At 36.2% G+C, this 24890-nt stretch overlaps 2 protein-coding genes across 8 annotated transcripts; one reads left to right on the forward strand and one right to left on the reverse strand.

Annotated features, from left to right (window-relative positions):
- Window positions 1-552: 552 nt before the first annotated feature.
- Window positions 553-13255, reverse strand: LOC113229043. Of its 2 annotated transcripts, none has more exons than XM_026462524.1 (4): window positions 13203-13255; window positions 1593-1785; window positions 1374-1504; window positions 553-1105 (listed from the first exon to the last, which is right to left on the reverse strand). In XM_026462524.1, exons 1-4 carry the CDS (start codon window positions 13203-13205, stop codon window positions 1076-1078), a joined length of 357 nt encoding a protein of 118 aa, XP_026318309.1. In that variant the 5' UTR covers window positions 13206-13255; the 3' UTR covers window positions 553-1075. The 2 variants fall into 2 exon arrangements, with proteins under 2 accessions (XP_026318309.1, XP_026318308.1); XM_026462523.1 differs by lacking the exon at window positions 13203-13255 and adding an exon at window positions 1890-2142.
- LOC113229042 lies at window positions 6800-17979 on the forward strand. Of its 6 annotated transcripts, none has more exons than XR_003310372.1 (8): window positions 8621-8696; window positions 9683-9740; window positions 12758-12915; window positions 15301-15441; window positions 15644-15836; window positions 16826-16956; window positions 17206-17455; window positions 17632-17979. XR_003310372.1 is itself a non-coding variant. In XM_026462521.1 (7 exons), coding segments are annotated over exons 2-7 (684 nt in total). In that variant the 5' UTR covers window positions 8621-8696; window positions 9683-9739; the 3' UTR covers window positions 17266-17979. The 6 variants fall into 6 exon arrangements, 2 of the variants coding, with proteins under 2 accessions (XP_026318307.1, XP_026318306.1); XR_003310371.1 differs by having other exon boundaries at window positions 17206-17321; XM_026462521.1 differs by having other exon boundaries at window positions 17206-17979.
- Window positions 17980-24890: the final 6911 nt, after the last annotated feature.

Raw genomic sequence — 24890 nt, forward strand, 5'->3', positions numbered from 1 at the left:
AATTGTTATCACCGAAAGTGAAGAAAATATATACCTATGTCAAAAAGAGCCAATCAAGAAGAGCAAATGGATCTAATCAGCGTACATTTAGGTATCAATACTTGCGACGCTTCAGAAGAAGCTTATTATGATAGAACCATATATAAAACAATCATTCTTTCATTGTTTAGGAACAACTCTCCGTAACATATCCGGTAAAACACAGTTAAGCAGGCAATTTTACAACGGTGTTCCAAGGTTCTGCAGTTTCACCTACTACTAAATCCGAAAACTTCGATTGGAGAACTTTGGCAGATCTTTAACTAAACTTAAAGCGTTTTGGATTCTTATTTTTGCAGATGAAATTAATTAATATTATTTTATTACATTTAAATAAAAACACAAAATGATTAACATTTTATTAATGGAACAATAAATAGTACAAATAGAATGTTCTATTGAACACTTACACAGTACAGTGCCGGTACAAACTATAAAAAACTAAATGGTCCTAGGAAACAATATAGAACGTAGCAAAAGTAATTTGTTTATTACAAAATTTTACTCCGGGAACGATTAGGCTTAAGCTATTAAAATAGATGCAATAAATTATGTCAGCCATCTACGCTCGAGTAGTGAGTTAAATAATAAGACTAATATTGGAAGAGTGCCTATCTTAGGACCGACGGTTTTGCCAACTGAGACTTCCACTATAGCTCTTTCAAGCGCATACGGCTTCAAGAGCTTAATATTAAGATAAATAAGTGGTCACTTCAAGACGTTACATTAAAGCGACCGACCGCAGGAATGTCCCTTTTCCACACATTACTGGTCTACCATCCAATTTGGTAAGTTTTGATGTGTCGTCGACTCAGTAAAACATAACTATAATCTTTAAGATTATTGGTTGTGTGCCAGTGTTGCCAGAAATACCTGCTGAAAAGAGCACCGAGCAAATGCGGCATACAGGGAACTTGTACCATGCGTAACAATCATCACATTAAGTATATTAATTCATATGGTAATCATCTACAGTCCATTTTATTCACAAGAACCTATTTTCAACGACATGTAATCGTTGTTAAGCATTGTGAATCTAGTCGTCCAATTTCGTGATCTTCACCCACTGAAACATAACACAAATAATAACTAAATCTTCACAAACTACTAACAATCACAAAGAACTATCTCCAAAATACACGGATTATTTGCCATTTTCAGTTGAAGGGTTGACAATTGCACTAAAGGGAAAATCTATCGGTCATTTCTTCGCTTTCCACACCAAGAAAAAGATTTTCGCAAACGTTTGTCGCAGTCTCGTATGCGTCGACTTAAGAAACTTGCGAATTCTAAATAAACCTGTTTCATAATTTATGAACAATGGTGAATCTTACCCTCCAATCTTCACGATCATAGTTCCAATATGATGAGATACCGTCGATGGGATTCGCTCTGATTTCGAGCATCCGTCGGAGTTGCTCCTTCTGGTTGAACTCTTCCAAGCTCTCGGGAGGAGTATCCCGCACTACAATATCAACATGGAAAGCCAAATAAAGAAAGAAAGATTTAGAACTGCTCCTATTAAAAACAAGACCCCCAGCAAATGTACTCACCGTAATATTCAGTAAAAATCATTAACCAAAATCCCCAAGAAGAAACAAATAAAACCACGCCCAAGACAAGACGCCACGTCCCTGTAGGATGTTGAAACTCGGAGAAGGTCTGACAGAACGAAACTCGGTACAGCATCTTCTTGTCTTCTTGACACAACATTTTCCAGTCGCCCAATTCTTTTAGCTTAAGCGACTATAAACATGCAATAAGAATAAAGGATGAGTTTATCTTTACAGGCTTGCTAACTATAAGTTTGTGAAGCAATGTCAATATCTTAACTAAGATGATAAACGTACAATTATCATTCCTTTGGTTTCCTGAAACCTGATAGAAGGAAAAGGGAAATGAGCATCGTCCTTGTAGGCGTTCGAGCCATTTACACCGAACCCTACGACTTCCCTTGATCCGGATCTGGACTTGTTATATACGGTTCTAACTCTAGAGATTCGAGGAAGAAAGACTGCAGGTTTTGTAAATAGCATATTCTAGAAACTAAATAAAGAAAAACTGATAAAGTAAATAGGAACTGAAAAGTCTTAGTAAAAGTAGTTTGACATTTGAATGGATTGCCTGTGAAAGATGTCACAAGATCTTTCATTTCTTGATATTCATAGAGAAACTTATGCACAGAAGCAGGAAAACATAAAAAAACATTAACAAAGTCCATAAGAAATTTTATTTTTAAATCAAAACAATGTTTAACTAACAGTGGAACAAAATGACAAATGTCAATAAAACAGCCAAATAAGATAATCGAACCAATCGTCGGTACACTCGGAATACGTCGAGTACGATGTTGCTTCGAGGAACGCCGCCACAAGGGTGATCAACTTTGGTGTGATCGTGCGGCTGTCAAACGGTCGCTTGTGTTGAATATAAAATTGTCTCTGCCTTATGCTTTGAAAATTTACGTTGTTCTTTTTGTTGACACGTGGATAAAATGCCGTTATCTGTTTAAACTAATAATAAAATACTTATTGTACGAAATGATTTATTTCGTTTATAGAAGAGCACCCAACAATGGTTATGGGCAGAAAATGAGTGCTCAGGTGAGTATAAATCATCTCCCACAGTTACGTGGTGATAATTATGTAGCATGGAAATTTCGAGTGCGCGCCATATTGGAAGAAAAGCAAGCTCTGCACGTTTTAGACAAAAATCATGCAGAAATTAAAGCAGATACCGATTTAGTAAAATGCAACGCAATTGCAAAATCCACGATCATACAATCAATATATTACTGACAAACATTTGCATCATATACAAGACGCCCTGACAGCTAGAGAAATGTTCGAAAAATTTAGTAGTGTCGTCCAGAGGAAAAGTGTTTTTACCAAACTTACTGTGAGAAGAAAATTGTTAGCATTAAAACTGTTACACAACCAAAAACTGGAAGACCATTTTCAAGTCTTTGGCCAGATAATACGAGAACTCGAGAGTTTAGACTCAAAAATATCCGAAGAAGATAAAATATGCCATTTATTGCTATCTCTAAATGAAGAATATGAATATGTAATTACAGCGATTGAGACATTAAATATCAATATAAACTTGGAATTGGTCAAAGCAAAATTGTTGGATGAGGAACTAACAATTAAAAATAAAACGAGTGCAGAAATCTCTTTTAAAGTTAACTCTCATTCAAACAATTACAGTTACGATAACTATAGAACAAATAACCACTACAATAGGCGTACAAGAGGATACTGTGGCCGAAGAGGAAATCGTTTCCAACATGGACGTGGTCAGCCAGATCACTCAGCATTTAGTTTTATAGCTTTGAGTGTAATTCAGGCTCATACTGATTATAAACATTATTTTATATTGGATTCTGGCGCTACTTACAATATGGTTAATTCTAAATTTGAAAGCGAGATGACAAAGGTGACAGTTCTCCCTCATACAATTAAAATTCACATAGCTAATGCTGAAGTTTTATCTGCAAACAAGAAAGGTTTATTAAAAGGAAATGGATATCGAAGCGATTATTGTGGACAAATTAAGTCACAACTTATTGTCTGTAAGCGAGATAACTAAGAACAATGTCAACTTTAATGAGAAAAATGTAAAAATTATGAAAGGTAGAAAATATTTAGAAGATCCACAATTTGATAACCTATATGTCATTGAATTTATTTTACAAAAAGAGTGTGCATATTTTGCGACAAATAATAAGATGCTTTGGCACAGACGTTTAGGACATTTGAATAAGAAAGATCTCCGAATATTGGGACTACCTACGTCAAACGAAAGATGTGAAAGCTGCATTGAAGGTAAATCGACTAGAAGGTCTTTTATTACACAAAAATTTAGAAAAAGAGAAAGTCGACAGATCGGAGATTTGATACACTCGGACATTTGTGTGCCAATTACTCCTACAAGTGTGAATGGGGAGAGACATTTTCAGGTATTAATAGATGAATACTCCCACTATGTTGTTGTCAAATTACTAATAAATAAAAATGAAGCTGAGCAGAATATAATAAATCTCATAAAATATATAAAGACACAATTTGGTAACTATACAAAAAGACTTCGACTTGAAAAAGAAGGGGAATTTACTTTTCGAAAGTTCAAGGAATTATGTGCATCAAAAGGAATTGAAATACAGTATACTGCCTTATAGTCCCCAACAAACGGAAAAAGTGAACGTATGAATCGTACATTGATGGATAAAGTTCGTACAAAATTTGCGGAGACAAATCTACCTAAAGAACTATGGGGAGAAGCCATTTGTTGTTCAGTATACGAGTTAAATAGGTGCCCAACAAATTCTTTATTTAACAAATCACCAGCAATGGTTTGGTATGGAAGAAGTCAACTTAATAAATTTAAAGTATTTGGTTCAAAAGCCTGGTGAGTGACATTGCCAAAGCCAAATAAACTGCAATCAAGAGCAAGACCTATGCATATGATTGGCTATTGTGGTTCCGGCTATAGATTCTGGGATCCTGAAACAAATAAAATAATTATTTCTACTAATGTAATTTTCGATGAGAGCACAACAAGATACATTAAGAGTAATAATGAAAGAGAATCTAGTGAAGATTATATAATAGTGATAAATTACGAAAATTATAACAAAATAAATGCACAACAGAGTGTAGAAAAAGAAAACATTACAGAAAGAAACTATGGTAATAATAAAGAGGAAAACTTACCTGATGATGACGACGATCCCGATACTTACTTATCTAGTGAAGAGATTAATAATATTTAAATTTCTACCACTACTCGATCTGGACGTATAGTAAAATCACCGAAACAATTCCATGATTACAAGTTATAAGTTGCTTATTGTTTATTGAGTCATAACGACGATGATCCTACATCATACAAAGAAGCAGTCAAACCAGATGATTGGAAAACAGCAATTGAAAGTAAAATCAATTCTTTGGAGAAATTAAATACATGGACTCCTACAAATTTACCAGATGGAAAACGAGCTATAGATACGAAATGGGTATTTACTACCAAAAACAATGGAACTAAAAAGGCACGATTAGTAGCTAAAGCTTTCCAAGTTAAAGAAGATAGTTATTTAATAACTAATTATTCTCCAGGAGCACGAATGAGTACTGTGAGAATGTTTCTGGCTCAATCTGTTGATAAAAATTTAAAAATACACCAATTGGATGTACCTACAGCTTTTCTAAATGGAAAATAGAAATCTGATATATATATCAACGTACCATAAGGATTAAGAGACAAAATGAAGTAAAACCAAATACTGAAATTAAACAGAAGTTTATACGGTTTAAAGGAAAGTCCGAAATGCTGGAATGAGTGTTTTAATGATTTTGTGATGAAAGCAGGTCTTACACTATCAAAATACGATTTTTGCTTATACCATGGCAATCAAATTTGGCTTTTAGTGTTTGTTGATGACATGCTTTTAATGAGAGAAGAGACAGCTGTACAAGATCTCAAACAAAAACTGCAAAGAGGATTTAAAACAAAAGATTTAGGAGAAATAAAAAAGTTCGTAGGAATGGAGATTAATAAGTAAGAAAATGGACTAAAGTTAAACCAAAAGAAACAGATTGATAAAATTTTAGAAAACTTCAATATGAGAGAATGTAACGGTATAAAGACTCCAATAGAAAAAGATTTACAAATAATAAACGGCAAAGTAGCAGATGTACCGTACAGAGAATTAATTGGCAATTTAATGTTCATAGCAACTGTGTCACGTCCTGATATCAGTTTTGCAGTATCCTACCGAAGTCAATTTTTGGATAAACCTAATGAGAGTACATGGAAAAGCGCGACAAGAATGGTTCGTTACTTAAAACATACTCAAAATCATGGACTGTGTTATAAGAACACTGGTGATAATATTATCAGTCTAGATAATTAATAAGATTAATAATATAATAATTCTGACGTGCCTCGACAAGCTCTAGTAAAATGACTAAAGTATACAATTTAAACTTAAAGCTATGATTACATTGGCATAAGGTGATATCTTGTTTTTCACGTAAATAAAATTGTATAACGTTGTCGACCGCCGAGGCGGAGTATATTGCGGCCGCCACTACTGCTAGTTAGTTACAAAATATAAAAGATCTTTCTATGGATTGTGGATGTAACGTGATTCCTAATATTAAGATGGACAATATTGGAGCCATTTGTATTACTAAAAGTTTTGAAAGTAGTAAGAGATCAAAACATATTTATATTCGATATCATTTTATTAAAGATTTGATTAAAAATAATGTAATAACTGTTACCTACGTTAATAGCAATGACAATTTAGCAGACATGTTAACAAAATCTTTACCTATTGACAAATTTACAAATTTTCGTAACTTGTTAAAAGTTAATCTGTATTGATTGGAGTGTTGAATATAAAGTTGACTCTGCCTTTACGCTTTGAAAATTTACGTTGTTCTTTTTGTTGACACGTGGATAAAATGGCGTTATCTGTTTAAAGTAATAATAAAATGCTTATTGTACGAAAAGATTTATTTCATTTATAGAAGAGCACCCAACAGCTTGTATACCCACGTCAGTTGTTTACCAAAACAACTTGCTTCTTCGCCAACAATACATATTCAAAATGATTCTAAACCTGTGATATCTATGGAGACCTCCATTCTCTAAGCCAAAGCCAACGAGATTGGAAAATATTTTCAGTTTATACCATTTGTTGGTTCCAAACAACAAAGTTGTTTTGCAAGACGGGATAATTATTGTTTACACTATTATTTTATTAAATTGTTTACTTTTAAGAGAACAGTGATGGCTCTTGCTTTAATGATGGCTCCCAAAATTTGCCCAAAGTTAGGCTTAAAAACAATGGAGCTAGTCAAGTGGAGTCGGAGAAGAATTCATGGTACATGCAGAATAGGCACCAGAGATGTTGTGGGTTTCGGATGTAATGGCACTGCAGCGTATAAGGACGATGCACATTTTCCGTTTCCTTCTATCAGGTTTCAGGAAACGAATCCAAGTATCGCTGTAAGTGCACTTCCTCATCAACAAATTCAGGATAATTAAATAAACATCATATATCTATGATTTCAGTACTGCTTAAAGTGATTCAGTAGCAAAGTTCACTCTATATTTTCAAATACTTTTCATAAACAGACGCATACAAATTATATCACCAAAAATTTTCGCCATTGTTATTTATCTGTTAACTCAGCATGACTGCGATCATTAACAAATAACATAATTAATTAGATAAAAATAAGGTTGACATTTTGGAATGCCTTTGTGAGGCTGTAGCAAGGCTTTGGCCCGTTATGACCCGTGGCCTACTGACGACAATGGAAAGTAAGAATTTTCTGCATTACGAGTAGGTACTCTGCTGAGCTGCTAAATTCACTGAGGGCACTACGCATAACATTCAAATCAAATAATAAAAATAAAAAAATTAGAAAGGGTCGTTTCCAAATCGCTCCTACCACGAATCGACACCCTGACCTGGAACCCACGGTACTAACTGCTCAGCCACCTAGTTCGTCATAAACAAGTGGTCTCTAAAAATCCCTGAACATGGCGAGGTTTTAAGTATAACGTGATTCTTTATTGAAGGTGTCTGTTTCTTTGTTTATTCTAGGCAATACGGGAATTAGAAAAAGGTGACTGGAGGCACTTAACCAAAGAGCAGAAAAAACAGCTGTACCGCTCATCGTTCTGCCAAACCTTTTCCGAGTTCCAGCACCCTACGGGGCAGTGGAAATTGATTATTGGAGTTATACTTTTTCTTACTTCGTGGGCGTTTTGGCTAGTAATGTTCTTCTACTATTATGGTAAGACATTATGTAGACAAATATTGTTCTTGAGATTTTCAGTATTGGTTTCACGACTTCAAACTTGAAACTTTTAACGATATTTCCTCAGACCCGGATTCAAGATGACCATTTAGAAGATTGGAAAACAATAGTTCTTTTTACATTATTCCACTCGGAAAAATTCCTTTTTTTCAATTTTTCGTTTATTTTTTTAGGTTTTTTATAATATCAAGTGAGAGGACGAACGAGTCCTGCGCCTGATGGTAAGCGACACATCTACGCATAACAGTTGCAATGCCACTGAGAGCTTTAATCGCAAAGCTGGACGAACCCTTTCACAAGGAGGCCTACTGCTACTAAATCGGATGGCATTATATAAGGGGCCATTGCTTTCCATAATAAATAAATAAATTTCTTTACCATGGAGCGACAGAATCCCTTCAAATAGAGTCTCTATTACAAATTTTAATAGCAGTAGAGCTCCTTGTGAAAGAGTTCGTCCAGGGAAGTAATGCCACCTAATCTATATCTACCGCCAAGCAGTAATGTCAGCATTACTGGGTACCGGTTTTAAAGGGTAAGGGTGCTGGTGAAATTATAGGCACATGGGACTTGGCAACTTACGTCTCAGGGTAAGTGTCGCTTACCATCAGACGCACGACTTGTTCGTCCCCTCATAGGTATCATAAAAAAAGAAATTCTCAATTTCTGATAATAAAATTCTTATTATTCCCAGTATTTGAGCCGTTGCCTATGACATTACTCAATGATAGCCAACAACAGCAGTTGAAACGTATGCTTGATGAACATGTCAATCCCATCGATGGCCTTAGCAGCAGATGGAATGGTGACCGATGGAAGGTATGATAAAGCTATCGTTTTCGCGACTTGACAGAACCATGGTAACCACGCGCCACCGAGTACATATAACCAGAAAGAGACGAAATGTCAATTAATTTGTTTGAAAATTATTCTGCCAAATCATTACGGCGACTACTGCGCTCCGATTAGCCAGCCCGAATTCGAAACAATTGACGAGTGTCAATTGAACAGTTTAACTTGAGCTTTGCTACAATAGACGAAAATTTAAAAATTACATATTTAATATTTAATTACCGATGAAATGTGATTCTGTTTGTTTTGTAATTAAATGTTTGCTCCATTGTTAGAGATATTATCTTTATTACAATAAATAAAGAATATTTTTGGAATATACGGATACGTACACACAGGTCAGTAGTTGGCGCTGTACTATTTCAATTTTCTAATTTCTAATTTCAGCGCAAAACGCGAGTTGATATCTAAACGTGAATATAAGACCCATTTGTCTGATAAGTTGCCAGGGATGGATGACCCTCATTTTGTCTCTATTTCTGATTATATACTCGATGCCACGTACCAACGAACCATCTTTCCCAGTTCAGCCGAAAATGAAAATTAAATTATTTGCGCATTGTATCGCCACAATTGGTTGCTGATAGCATAAGTTGTCAACCAAAATGATCATGGCTTTGTGAAAATGGTATCTAAAGTTTTTTACGTTGTTTTTGATAATTTGGTCTAAAATTTACTTGTGTACGTATTAAAAACTTTTGCTGTTGTCCTTGTTGTTGTTGGGGAATTATAGCAATAATAAATCACAACAATTCTTAATTCCTAATTAGATAATATAAAAATTGACATTTTACAAGTAAATTTTAGAACAAACTATCGAAAACAACGAAAAAGTCTTTAGGTGTCATTTTCGCATAACTATGATCATGTCGGTTGATACGCTATTTGGTTATCAGCATCAGCATCCAATCTCGACTAACGCAATTTCCTAAAACATTGATGTTTTCTTCCAGAGATGGTACGAGTCGTAATGGCCAGCCCGATGAAGATTTTGAAATTATGATGTTATAAGTAATATAATATTAATATAATTTATGGTCTTATATATTTTGACAGAGTTTTTTTATATTTTTTCATATCAATTTATGTTTTATACGTGTTTGTGATTGTATATATTTAGGGGCAAAATTACATCTTAGGATTCAGTTCTAAAATTATTGTTTATTTTTTTTAACTACAAAAATATCTTGCTCTAATTTAAAAATAAGTATGGAAAACTAAAATTAACCTCTGGTTTTTCCTAAAATCTAAATAGATGCAGATTTGTCATAGAAAAATACCATTAAGATAAATATGTAGGGGGAAGCGGGGCAGTTTGATACAAGGGGCACATTCATACACCTGCATTATCTTTATACCTTCAAACATAATATTAGTTGTGATAATACTAAAACGTGCCTTTGTACGTGCGAGTAACAGACATGCGATAATGCAGCTCACCAGTTAGCCGTTGTCGTTCGACAGGTCAGTAAGTGTTTTCACAGCCGTTGACTAAAAAAATAAGCGACACAAATACGAGTGCCACTACAATTTTGTTTACGTTACAGGGTTTTATGTCTTAATATAGTGCAAACTAGTGTTTTCAATAACTAGAATTGCATGTGACTTTGAGAGAATATATAAAGATTCTTTTTTAATATTTATATTATATTTATATATTACTTTTATATACTAGTGAGTGGGGCAGTTTGGTAAGTACCAAAGTTCTCCTATTAGTTATTTTGTACGAAAAATGTAAAACTATTTTAACAAGTTTTTGTAAAGAGGTGAACTAGTGACATTTTGCGCTATAGTCAGCTCTTTCCTCCTGTATTTCTACTTCCAAGACTACATTTCAAAGAACACTTTTCAAACGGTACCCTTGGAAGAAGTCTTGATCTAGCAAGTGATGAGGCACATATAGCGTCATACTTTATGAACAGTTGATCACCTAGTGCTGATAATACGTGGCAACCAGGAATGGCACACTACGTTGATTCACACATCTAAGTGCCCCAAACGATGTATCGAAGTACCCCACAGGTGCGGCAGAATTGGACAATGCCCATTTTTTGTTAAAATCAAAATATTTCAATTATTCAATGCTATTTTTGAAAAAAAGTTTAAATTCGTAATGTTTATCAGCTATATCATCAATTAGGTAGAAAAAATATAATTACAATTTCCTTTACTAGCCCAAAATTAAAATAAAAAAAAGTGTACGAATCTGCCCTGCTTCCCGCCACGATCTCAATATTTTTTTAACATATTTTTAATTTTTTTAACTAGAGTGTTAAGACAAGCGATTTAACTATTTTTGTTTGTTAGGATTTTTGTTGTACTGACAACGGCACATCAGACTACACATTTTTGTTCGAAAATCGCCTCCAGTGCAACGGAACTAGATACGTCAATGTGTAGCTTGATATGCTGGCGTGTGTACATTTATAATTAGTTTAAATTTGAATTATTTAGCAGCACCTTGCAGTATCAGACAAAAGCATTCGGAAATTTTCGTGGTATCCGACTTTTCTCGATGTGGAAAATTTACCGCCCAAGGCTGCTAGTCGTTCAATTATTTTTCTTTGATCTAATAATAGTGTTTTTATTTATTAATTTGTTTTTATTTATTGGAGCTTTTAGTCAGAACTGTAGTCAATGCATCTAGCATATAACCAGAAATAGAGACGAAATGTCATTTAATTTGTTTGAAAACTATTCTGCTAAATCATTACGGTGACAACTGCGCTTCGATTGGCCAGCCCGAATTCGAAACAATTGACGGGTGTCGTCAATTGTTTCACTTCAAATCGACCAGTTTAACTTGAGCTTTGCCGCAATGGACAAAAATTGAAAAATTGATTTAGAGATCTAGAGATTGATTAGAGATATTAACAGTATTACAATAAATACAGAATATTTTTAGAATATACGGAGACGTACCAATCTACACACAGGTCAGTTGTTGGCGCTGTATTATTACAGCTTTCTAATTTGTGATTTCACCGCAAACGAGAGTTGATATTTAAAAGTGATATATGATGGTGTGATGAGTTGCTAGGTATGGACGGCCCTTATTTCGTCTCTATTTCTGGTTATGTACTCGAAGAGTCAACATAACAATATGACAGTGATGATTATAATGGTTTATACAAACGACGTCGATGTTCCATTGTACATACGGTGGCACATTGAGCTACACATTAACGGGTCTTGTTCCGTTGCATTGAACGCGATATGCGTATAAATATGTATAGCCTGATGTTGACTGTACCATACCCGAAGAACACCGAACAGGCATTAAATAAACTAAACTAAATTGGGCAAATAAAACCATTCTGAAAGACACAGTTTTACTGCTAAAAACACTTTTGCTAAGAGCTCTTTGTGAAAAAGTTCGTGCAGGGAAGTACTGCCACCTCACCTATTTCTGCCGCCAAGCAGTAATGTCAGCATTTCTGTGATAATAAGACATCGAGTATAACCCGAAATGGAGACGAAATAAGGGCTATACATACCTGGTAAGTCTTCGGTGATACATCACTTATAAATATCAACTCTCGTTTGCACTGAAATATAGACAGCGCCAACAACTGAGCTGTGTATACGTCTCCAAGTATTCCAAAAATATTTTATATTTATTGTAATAAAGAATATATATATATATCTCTAACAATGGCGTGCTGTTCCATTCGGTGGTGTGGGAAAAACAGCAAAACATCTAACTACAAAACAAACGGAATCACATTTCATCGGTAATTAAATATTAAATATGTAATTTTCGTCCATTATAGCAAACCCCAAGTTAACTGGTCGATTTGAAGTGAACCAATTGACGACACCCGTCAATTGTTTCAAACTCGGGCTAGCCAATCGCAGCGCAGTTGTCACGGTAATGATATGGCAGAATAGTTGTCAAACAAATTATATGACGTTTCGTCTCTCTTTCTGGTTATATATTCAATAGTTCAACACCTATGTCTTGAACTTCCAACTCCATGCCAACAAGGTACAAACATCATATCTTTCTACGTTAGTTTTGATTATAGTGACCCTCCCTACCTACCCTTACCTGTACGAGAAGGACACTATAACCTGTGCGCGCACAGGAACCTTACAAGTTCAGGTTCTGACCCCAGATCAGCCAGTGCACAGGATTGTCACCGACCTCTGTCACTTGACTTCAGTCTCACTCCAGTCACGCAAGGTACGTACAAGATACAGTTTAAATTATATTAACAGTCCAAAATTAGTAACATATTTTAAAGTTCTCTCTTTTTATTATTAATGGCTTAGCCTTCGCATTTCGCCAATGAAAAGGTTGAACAGCAGAATTACAGGTTATGGAAAGTACATGGAATTTGAATGAAGAAGTAAGTGGTAGGTTGGTTAGGTGAGTAGCTATTAAGGTATATATATCGCCACAAATATTATAACTTGATATTATTATTTAGAAACTACGGCCAATCGTTATCAAGCGTTCATAGTGTTTACCATTATGGTAGTGTTAGCAACAGCTTCTGATACTATCAAGGCTTAAGGCTCTTCCATTGTTTTTTCTTCCGTGTACCAAACGGTATGGACTTCGCGATGAAACGACCACAATTGACGGTCGCAGAAAGATCTAAAACTAAAACATCATCAGCAAATATTGCAATGGAATTCGTTTTATAAAAAATTCAACAGGACCCATTGACTTACAATTAAAAAGTGTCGCGCTAAATAGTGTCCGAACATATAGGGCGTTAAAATCGTATACAGAGCGTCATTCCCGCTTTAGTCTTCGTTTGTTCGACTGACAGCGAAGCAAGCAAAATTAGACAGTACTGCGATGACATTACAATTTAAATTCAACGTTTTAGCTTTTTCATATTCCTTTACATGTCACTACGTTTAAATAGGTTGACTTGGGACATTTTTTTCGTAGTTTTTGTATTAGACCCGTCGTCCATTTATTTGTAAGTCAATGACAGGACCATAGCAACTTACATCGGACTAATATATCTCCGTATGTCTGGTATCATCTTCGTACCTTCTAAAGGATAATTCACATATTTAAATCGATTTTCCGCTGATGATCCGAAGCAGTGACAACCCGGTTATGCAGTACGGGCGCGGACGCAGGCGGCGGCGGCGAGCAACTATCCTCGTTTGCTTCTTCACGGACTGATTCCGTGATGGTACACCATATACACATGAACAGGACGTGTCTTAAATGTGGACGTATCGTTTCTGCCGCCAAACAGTAATGTCAACATTACTGTGTTCCGACTTTGAAGGGTAAGGGTGCTGGTGAAATTACAGGCACATGGGGCTTGTCAACTTATGTCTCAGGCTGACGGGCGCAATGGCAGTGCCCCTCAGATCTTTGGAATTTAAAGCTCTAAGTGGCACTGTAACTGTTATGGACAACCGTATCATCAGGCGCACGACTTATAAGTCTCGTCTCTCGATGTTATAAAAAAAAATCTAAGGGTGACTGTTACATCAGTTGTCATGAACGTGATCTTGCAGAACATTTCTATATACTCAAATAGTTCATGGGTAAAGTTTGTAAAAAAAGAAAGTTTTTTTTTTCTAAAAATCAAATTACTTTGGTAAACAATGTAAGTAAAACCGTAAGAAACATTACATGTGGTCAACGTGATCCTTGTGGCGATCCTGTTATTTTTACTTACATATTTTAGGAGAAAAGTTTTAGAGAAATACATAATTACTTCACGCCCTGCACGCATGTAAGCAGGCAGACATTCTTCCACTTCCTACACTCCTGGCTTTTACCTAATCCGACGACGAGACGTTCTCATTTTGGTCGAAGTAGGTTCACCTTGGTGGGCCATACGCGGGACTGATGTGTCTCCCTTCTCGGGGAAGGGCTGCGCAGGGCGCGGCCAGCCGCTGGTGGGGGCGCGGACGAGTGCAACAGCGTACCCGTACCCCCACCTACAGCGGAGAGGAGGAACACTCCGGGGGTTTAGTGCGGTCGGGCTGCTCCCCTTCAGGGTTCAGCCCAGTCCCAAATCACCCAGGCTCTGCCCCCGCAGGGCCGGGGTATCTGTAAGCAAATTCCCATGGGTTAACAAAAAAAAAATGGTGGGCCCATACGCGCTTACTAACTAGTCGGCTCACACATAGTCCATCCTCTAAGGTTCACACAAGTTTCCATAGTCTAAGATTATAACCTCTGGAAATCCTTTATTTTTTTCTTTTATTTTTTTTCCATCCTCTAAGGGAAATCCATTAAATCAAAGACAATAAAAATCACAACATTAAAGAAAATTGTCAAAAATCCAACAATCCATTAGATGTCGTAACTGCAATTTTCATTTTTATAAAATTATTTATGTGTTTATTGGATGTTTTGTAACTACTTCTTAGGCGTTTTTTTAGAATATAATGCTCATAGCTTTAAAAGTGTGCCAGCACCGTCCGTTCGTCCCTTTGACGAACCAGGTCAGTACTCATGTGTTTAAATTGTCATTGTGTGTAAACGTAACGTAATATTAAACTTGAGTTGGCATATTCTACACTCCCTCGTTCGAGAAGGTCTGTACTGTATACTCTCATCCAAACACGTGTGATTATGATGCAGATACGAGATATCTATGGACGCTGCCGGTCGGGCAACCGCGAGGTGGTGGGCTTCGGTATCAACGGTACAAATGCATACAAGGACGACTCAGCTTTTCCTTTCCCTGCGATCCGATTCAAGGAAAATACATTTGATCTAGTTGTAAATATCTCGTTTTTAGCTAAAAAATAAAAACCAAGTATGGTTAACTTCTTGATATACTATAGGTGTTGGTAGAGCTCGGTGCTAGCTTACATTAATCAGTAATACCACCTGGATATTTGGCAGACCAAAGTTGTTTCCACGTTAAGTTTCATGATGGAACCGTTTCTAACGTGCTCACGGAGAGAATCTATATTTCCAGGCCATAAAGGAGAGAGAGAAATGCGATTGGCGAGTACTGTGTTGTGAAGAGAAGAAGGCGCTATACCGCATGTCCTTCTGCCAAACATTTGCGGAGTTTCAGCATAACACTGGCACCTGGAAACTCATACTAGGCACGGTGCTTTTTTTAACATCGCTTGGCTTCTGGTGTATGATGTTCAGTCATTACTACAGTAAGTATTAGACTAGAGGCAAAATCACAGCTGAGTTTATCTGTTGACGCTTTCCGAACAAAGTTACTTATTCTGTCATTGACACAGGTTTCTTTGGGAGTTTGATTTTTTGTTTGATTTGATTCTCCATCCAGTGTCGAGCTGTTCGTGTTGTCGATGATACCAAACTCAGAGACTGTTTGGAGTTCCTTAGTCTACGGAAAAACGTTGACTCTATGTGTGTGTTCTGCTGTCCATATAACGGGGAGAGCTCAGAGAAACTTTTTGAACTAGTGCCACCGTCACGTTTCCACCATTCTACCGTCGCACCTCCTGCCGAAGCAGTAAAGTCCATTCCCTACACCATTGATGCCCGGCATTGTAAGACCACGCGAGCATCATGTTTGTTCCTTCCTCGAACCTGCAAGATGTGGAATGGTCTCCCTCCAGGAGTAGTTCCTTTCGTTATCGGCGCTGTGCAATAGTAAAATTTTCATAGTGTAGCTCAGGAGTCTGATATTGCGTAAGAAAAAGAAAAAAGTACAAGTAAAAGTAGTAACCAGGTCAGAAAGGGAGATGCTTCGATGGTTTGGTCATATAGAAATAATGAATAGTTTAGCAAATTTGGTAGTAGAACGGGTTTACGTGCACGTGAAAACAAAATTAAATTGTGTAATAAAATAATAATAATGAAAAAAGAGCAAAAATATTAAAAGTAATTTACTGACTGTATAAATACTTAGATAAATACATATTTCATATTATAATATCTGTAAAATGGATGGAACTGACGATAAATAGTGCTTCTTGACTCTCATTTTAAAGATAGCTAAGGATTTACTATCATGTACAATAATGGGAAGGGAAGAAATTAGTCGTAATATAATATGTAAATACGTTAGATATGCAGCAGAAAAATGGAACTATAGTCGACTCGCATGGACCACACAATGTATTACAAACTGAGTAAACACATACTTCGTGCGTAACAGCGAACTTTTCATATACAGTTTATGAACCCCTGCCAATCTCGCTGTCGACAATGTCACAAAAGGCTCAGCTCCGTAGGATGATAGAGCTTCGTGTGAACCCCGTCGACGGGATCACTTCACATTGGGACTACGACTATGATAGGTGGAAGGTAACACCTCCACAATATTCTCTTCAAATATCATTGAAGGTGACATATCTTGTTTGTGGACGATGCAAAGTCTGAAAAAGTTTCTCAGTTCTACTAACCATTTCTTTTTTGTGACTGCGACTTACATATAAGTTATAAGTACTGTAAGTGTCAGTTGTACAAAATAAATAAATTCCAAACATTACAAAATTGTCCACAGGATATGTCATCCTGGGATGAAGATTTTTAAGAAACTCTTTTTTATTTCAGTGGCAAACGGAAGCAATAGAAAGGGAAAGGTTGCGATTGAAGAACTTGCCTACGTCATAATTGTGATGCGCTCACTACAAACAAATAGACAGGCAAACAAAAGGGAACTGTCCGAAGTAATTAAAGACAAATACTGGGCTATTAATCGTCCAATGAGTACAATTTCCACTTTGGTTGTTAAGCAAAAGGAATGTGGATGTCCAGTTCCAATACCGTCATCATTTCAATGGTACCTGGCAGAGGAAAACATGTGAGAAATTAGCAAAATTGACCTCGTGTCCAATCTTTTTTTACGATATTCAGCTTGATAGTTAACGCATACCCATTATCCTCCGCAAACTTCTACTTGTTTTTAAACCTTTTCCTCTACATGGTAATTGATGGTCATAACTTCAGAGTTTTAAAATCCTGTTAAAATGTCACCAGGTAGTCTGTGCTTACACGCCCGTGCCCTTATACGTCGGTGGAATCCTTGATCTGGTCTGTTCAATGTCTGTTTTCGCCGACGAGGTCCTTTCAAGTTTTCTGGTAATACGGATTGATGCGAGATATTAGGCCAAAGTACTGTATTTGCTATAGCCGAGACGTCGAGCCCTTAGCCTCGCCCATTGTGCTATCAATGGGCTAATAAAATATTAACGATTTCCCTGAAGCGTGTATGTAGTATGAATTTTGTATGTATTAGGTTTTCAAAAATGGATTTGTTACAGGGTAATTTTCCCATTTATCATTATTGGATTTCTTTTATAGATTACTTTTATAAATCAACATCTAGAATGTTGGCCACTTTTCAGATGGGACATTAGTCACGTTTACACGATTTAAGTTTTTTTTTGCATTGTTGATATGATTGTTTGATATATAATTATTGTATTAGCTAAAATGTTATATTCCAATAAACTTATTTGTTGAATTTATTACATAGATTTATTTTTCATTTACCTAAAACCCTTGACGACTTATAGATTATTAAAACAAACAACTTGTTGGGAAATTGCTTTAAAAATAAATAACTTCCAATTTAGAGGCTCCGCAACGAGTCCATTATTATTAAGGATTTGTGTTAAAAATACTTTCCACTGATATTTCTTTCACTTTAAAATGGAATGAGAACCAAATATATAGGATATTTGAGTACCAGTTTATTGGATTGTTGTTGGATTTATTATATCGTATGACTATGGTGCGGGAAACCATCGAAGAAGATTATATGCACACCAGCGCACATTGATGAGGGATACCTCTTAATACCGCAAGCATTCGCCAGTGCACCGAAAACTTTACCGGAATGCCGCAGCATCCGCCGACATTTTTTTTTCTGATGATACAAAGTGCGCGGACGCGCGGACGAACAGATCGTGGGCGTCGTTGTAAGGGACACGCCTGTCCATAACATTTGCACTCAGAGCTTATAAACACCCGAGAAGCACTGCCACTGCGCCCTTACCCTTCAAAATCGGAACGCAGCTAATGGTCAGATTACGGCTTGGCGGCAGAAATAGGTAAGGTGGCAGGCAGTACTTCCCTGGACAAACTCTTTCACAAGAAGCTGCCTGACATTTCATTCAATGCGCACATTATATTGGACTTCGTTCAGAGTCTGCAATACATACTGCGCAAGTGTACAATTTACAAAATTATACGCACATTCTTTAATTTATACAGCTGAAAATAGAAACATTACTCATGCGTTTAATTTGTTTCCAGGCAATTACGCATGTTACACCTGGTTGAGTAAGAAATTTGTATACTTTGTTTGTATAATTTGTATTTCTAAACTTTGATAATAGTATAATACTTTTAACATAAATCCCTAAGATAAATAACCACTGAAATAATAAAAGACATAACACTTACGCACACGTATACACACAACTATACACGTACACACAATGAGTGCATTTTCTTTCCCTTTCTTTAGACATTATTATTATACTAATAACTGTATGACCTTATGTGCATTTGTTATTTTGGCTGTCGTTACGAGCTAGTTTATAAGGTATGGATATAAGATTTAAGCCCACGTAGCCAGAGATTAAAAGGCGGAACCGCACGATACCACCGCCGTTTCGCGGAGCCTATGCCTTTTGTCTCAATTTACTTGTACTGTTTTGACTTCTTTGCTATGTATAATTCTTTTTATGCATTCTGAAACAATAAATTATTTATTTATTTTTATACTTTTAAGTTACCGTCCTCGCTATGTTCTCGCGAATTGTAAGGATCTAACATTGTTAGAACTAAGTTACAATTATGATTCTTACAATTTAAAAGCAGTAGCAGCCTAATGGGCGAATGATCTATAGGCAAATTCCCTATTGCGGCATGTATGTGATCATTATTGAACATGTCAGCCCAGCACTAGAAAAATAATACTTCAAGAAAACATTGAATAGAATAATACTGCTTAACCAAAGATGTACCATACAAAATCTCCACGGCATGTGGTCTCTAATAAGAGGATTTTTCCACGATCCCGACGTACTACCTTAGGGTTCGCCACCTTTTAGGAAATTTTATTTTAATAACATTTAAAGGTATAATACTAGAATGAATACTTTATAGAACTTGTGAGGGAGAAAAATCCTCAGTAGGTCTGTCAATAGAACTGTACAACAAAACTAGTGGGTACATAGACTCGCAAGCATGCTGAGGACAGTTTATATCACACTTGTTCTGTACGGACGCGTGCTGATGATAGAGCTCCACCATTACGCTGACTCTGCTTCTAATGGCATCCCTAATCTGACTAAGACATATTCACCAAGGTCGAAGTCGAGGATTTTTTAAATACATAAAATAAACGCGTATTTGACATGATAAAAAGTCACGACGAGGTCGATGATGGAAATATTGCTGTATTCATTCCCGCCTTAAAAAGGCCCAAGTTAAAGCGTTCAGAGAACATTCTACATATGTTTTCTTGTATTTAATTGTTTGCCGAAAGTTAAATTCAAGACTAATTCAAGCTAGACTGATTAGGCATTAACTAGACAAACGTGTAAGGCTGTCAAAAGATGAACTGCGCGTCTGCCGTAGTCGTGATCAGTTGCAAGAGTCGGTTGTAGTCGATATGAGCGACAGTCTTAGGGTCGTATACCAGAACTGTACTCAATGCTCAAGTCAGGATTTGAGTATGATTTCAAGCACTGGAAATACGACCCTAATGGCAGGGACTTCAGTATGATTTCGAGTGCTTTAAACCATACTCAAATCCTGACTTGAGTATTGAGTAGAGTTCTGGAATACGGCCCTTAGAGGATGGAAAAAAATAAAGGAACGGAACCGCCCTAACTACGAAATGAACGTGCATGCCTAAACAAAAATCAAACAGAACAAATGGCGGAAAATACAGTTTTAAAAACTTATTTCAACGGATTAACATCAATTTGCACAATTCTTAAAATTTAATATATATCATTTAAGGCACCTTGTTTACATTTTTGGGAATAATCGGGGATTATCGACGTGAATTTGGTGACAAATTTAAATAGAGAATTTCAATAGTGATAGGAAATGAAACTATTTTTCCGGATTTAAATCGCGTATATTTGTTTTTTTTTTTAAACAAACCGACGTTTCGGGCCCTTTACAGGTCCCATGGTCACGGTTGACTGAGGTGGTACAGTCTTCAACCAGTTATGTCTAATATTAATGCAAACCACCCTATTTTTTCACTATAGTTACAATAGTTATTAATTAAATACCTTATTTTTAATGTTACAAATACAACATTCCAATTTACGCTATATTAAGTTTTACAAATTATTTTATTGAATGAATTTTTATTAAGTTCAATTTATTATTAATTATTAAGAGAAATTAGAATAAACTAAAACATATTAATTAGTACTGCAGTCTTATATCTGTTTGGGATTTTTCATTAGAAGAAATACTGGATCCCAAATAGTTTCATTTCCTATGTGTAACAATCGCGAACACCTAAGAACTCGATATTCAATAGTGATGTTTATTTATTTAATAATAAAGTCAGCATTTGGAATCACATTCTTTTATAATAGCAAGTGACGCGACGAACAAGTCGTTTGCGTGGTGGTAAGCAACACGTCTGTCTATAGCAGTTGCAGTGCCACGCAGAGTTTTAAGGCCTGAGGAGAACTAGCACTAACGCCCGTCGCATTGACATACAATTGACAAGCCTCATGCGCTTGTAGTTTCACCAGCACCTTGCAAACGGAACACAGTAATGCTAACATTACTGCTTTGCGGCAGAAATAGCTTTGGCGGCCTAGACGAACTCTTTCACAACGAGCTCTACTGTTCATAAATTGTCCGTGAAATCCTAAGAATTCAAACTTTGTACTGCTAAACCTAGTTTCACACCTGTGATTTCCAGGATGTATCGTTACACCGATGCGTGACCTCCTGCAATCCTGCGTATAAATGCTGCTGTGGCCGGTGAAACGCGATTAGTATCCTTTTGTTATACAATAGTAAATAGTAAAACCGATCATGAAGTGCGCGGTAAGTGATTAACTAAATGGGAAAAGAGGTGGACGGTTAGAATCCCTGTGACGATCTATCAATCGTAATGAACCGGGTCGAACATGACCCATGTGTAATGTGATCGGGTCAAATGATTCGATTACATGTTCGACCATAGGTCATTAGTCGATCACGAGACTAAATAAAAAAAGTTACGTTTCGTACCAGTCCGGTCGGTAAGCCAGTCGGTCTACTTACAAAGTTAATCATATGATGATTGGTTGACCGGTCCATAGAACAATAAATACAGTCGAAGTAGTTAGTTCGCGTCAGACGCGTGCCAACTATAGGTCTCGAAAGACCTACTTAAGCTCAGTTCGTTATTTTTGCTTTGTATGGTATTGTTGTGTCATCCTTTCTTGCAAATTATCTAAAATCCTAGGAAAATGCCAGATTGTGCTATTTTGGAGTGCAATAATGATAGCCACACCAAAAATATTATCCGATATCATCAAAAAATCTTAATGTAATAAAGTATTTTTGTTTATCGAAATATTTTTTTGTTGCAAGAAACGAAAGTAAAGCTTATACCCCTTGCGCCTGCAATGTGGTCGCCTCTTTTTTGGAGAACTAAATTAATAACTCCAATTCGTCGTCGTTCAGCAATTAACCTCTAGATGGCAGCACGTTGATTGAAATTTCAATATAATATCAAAACGTCGTAACTTGCAATAATAGGTATTGAACTTACAACGATATGCCAACAGGGTAAAATTGAAATTATATTACCAATCCAGAATTTGTTATTTCTTTTTAAATTTGAAACGACGACCAATCAATATCAAGATTTTGTAGTATTTCAAATTAAGAATGTGTGAGTTTTAGGGCACTTCCATTGTTTTTTTTCTTCCGTGGACCTGTCCATGATTAATTAGATGGAGCGAGAGAACTTCAAGTAAGAACGAACGAGACAACGATAATATTGTCGCTTACAGACTGAGTGTGTCAGATGTAGATTATTGAAAAACCTCTAAAATTATTTATAGTTATTAATTGGGTCAAACGAAAATAATCGAAACTCTAAAGTGATCAATCTTTTAGAGGCCAGCTGCCCGGTGCATCGGGTACCAGGTGCTGTTCGAATCTTTTTGATTAGATCGAACACGATCGACACAGCTCTAATCTCTGTTTGTGTATCGTCGGTGTTTAGTAGAAAGGGAGGAAGCGCCATTTCGAATAATTTTTCAAGGCGAGCATATTTTAGGTGTTCACGACTGTTTTAAATTCAATTTTAAAACTGAAACTTAATTGAAACCAAACTGAATTTACAACAGTACGTAAATATATATATAATTAGCATTTCCATCATCAGATCATTGGAATAGGTAGTTTCCCCCTGAAGTACCCCCTTTCCAACAAAAATAGATAAGAAAGAAAGAAAGATCATCGAAATCGATTCACGATTGTCGAAATAATCGCGTAACTTACATACAAACAAAATACTGTCGAATTGAGATCCTCCTCCGTTTCTGAAGTCGGTCAAAAACAATGTTACAATTACAATGTTACAATATTTTACATAGCCCTGTGTCTCCCGGGTACCTGAAAGAGCGTTTCAGCTTCCTTAGGTCCCAGGATAAACCCTGTCGCTCTCTTGTTAGGTCCCAGTTATCTTTTCCATGCTTCAATTCCGGTTTCTATTCTCACTCCTTCACTGTTCATGCGGTCAGACTTTGGAATGCACTTCCTATTACTGTTCACGAAAGTAAATCGTTAGCTATTTTTAAAGTGAGAGTTAAGGAGCATTATTTATCTACTATTCCGTCCATATCTTAGGTATTATATTATAAAATATGTATTTATCTAAGTATTTATATAATTTATAACAATTTAATATTTTTATATTATTTTTATTTTATTTTTTTCTTTTTTTGTTGTGCACATATGCCCGTTCTTTTAGTTATAGTGTCCTGTATTTAGGTCTGCAGGAAGAAATTTCTATTAGAAATATGCAGAACCTTTTGTTTTTAATTTCGCTTGTATTCTTTGGGACTTGTTATATTTTTCCTGTACAATAAACTATTAAATAATAAATAAATAAATAAATAATAAATAAAGTTAAGTTGTAAATTAGAATACAGATCAGTCATAAGTTAAAAAAAAAAAATGTTAACACAAATTAATAAAATAAAGCTCGCGCGATAACAAAAACACCACGTATTCATCCTCTTCGATGAGTCAAAAATAGTAAACATTCATTCAATCTGTTGTCCTTTTTTGCAGGTGGCAATAGTTCTCGCCCTGATCGGCATGGTGGTCTGCAACCCCATTGCACCTTATGGTTCCGTTGGATATGGTGAGCGCATCTTCCCATATAAACAATATATTTACCGTCATAGAATTTACTCTCTATGGTATGTTTATTTTATTGAAATTATGATGTTTTTGCTACCACAAATATTCATTTAATAATAGCGCAAACATTAATACCCCCGAACAAGGGGAACCTTGTACCACGAGTGACATGGACACGAGAGAAATAAATGTAAACTGTACACTGCGTGGTAACCGTTCATATATATATTTTTTGTGAAAATACTCCACTACGAAGGTCGAACACAAAGAAAATTCCTTCGATCTTACTAGCCTCGAACCAACTTCTGTTGTTTCTCAGTAGCCACCGCTCTTACCAACTTGTATAGTGATCTAACCTACCTACCTAGACTGTTCAAAAGCAAACTCGTGTCCAGCACTGAAGTGTAATTACCCAATAACATATTATGAAAGCACTAAGTATATAACTTGACCATTTTTAACTGCCCCTGTGGCCGAACGGTTACCATCCTGGATTGCCACACAAGAGGTCTCGGGTTCAACTCCCGAGCCGGGAGAAATATTTTTTATGGTCTACATTTATTTCTCTTGTGAGTTTGGGCGTAATTTGTGGTTGTTTATGTGTGTGTAAATAGCACCCGCGACACATGATCTTTCTACTGCGGGGCCATGAGTGGCAAAAAAATAAAATAAATAATTTAGAAAAAAATCGTGAAGGTTAATAAAAATTTGTTTACTTTAGCCTACCCCCTGCTGCTACCGTCAGCAGTCTCCGTCAGCTCCAGCGTGATCAACCACGGCGTCTCCGTCCCGCACGTCCGTGTTATCCCAGTTGTGAACCCATGGGGTGGTTGGGGTTGGAGTGGTTTGGGATGGAAAGGATGGCATTGAACTCCAAAAAACAC

The sequence above is a fragment of the Hyposmocoma kahamanoa genome, unplaced genomic scaffold (assembly GCF_003589595.1).
Source record: "Hyposmocoma kahamanoa isolate Upper Pololo Valley unplaced genomic scaffold, ASM358959v1 270, whole genome shotgun sequence".
Taxonomy (NCBI): Eukaryota; Metazoa; Arthropoda; class Insecta; order Lepidoptera; family Cosmopterigidae; genus Hyposmocoma; species Hyposmocoma kahamanoa.

Excerpts from the sequence above, each read along its gene's own strand:
- LOC113229043 (XM_026462523.1), bottom strand. The coding sequence starts at position 2,075 with ATGCTATTTACAAAACCTGCAGTCTTTCTTCCTCGAATCTCTAGAGTT. Across the intron at positions 1,786-1,889 it reads AAACCAAAGGAATGATAATT|TCGCTTAAGCTAAAAGAATT; the intron begins GTACGTTTATCA and ends GCATGTTTATAG. Across the intron at positions 1,106-1,373 it reads ATGATCGTGAAGATTGGAGG|TGGGTGAAGATCACGAAATT; the intron begins GTAAGATTCACC and ends GTTATGTTTCAG.
- LOC113229042 (XM_026462521.1), top strand. Across the intron at positions 15,442-15,643 it reads AAAATACATTTGATCTAGTT|GCCATAAAGGAGAGAGAGAA; the intron begins GTAAATATCTCG and ends CTATATTTCCAG. Across the intron at positions 15,837-16,825 it reads GATGTTCAGTCATTACTACA|TTTATGAACCCCTGCCAATC; the intron begins GTAAGTATTAGA and ends TTTCATATACAG.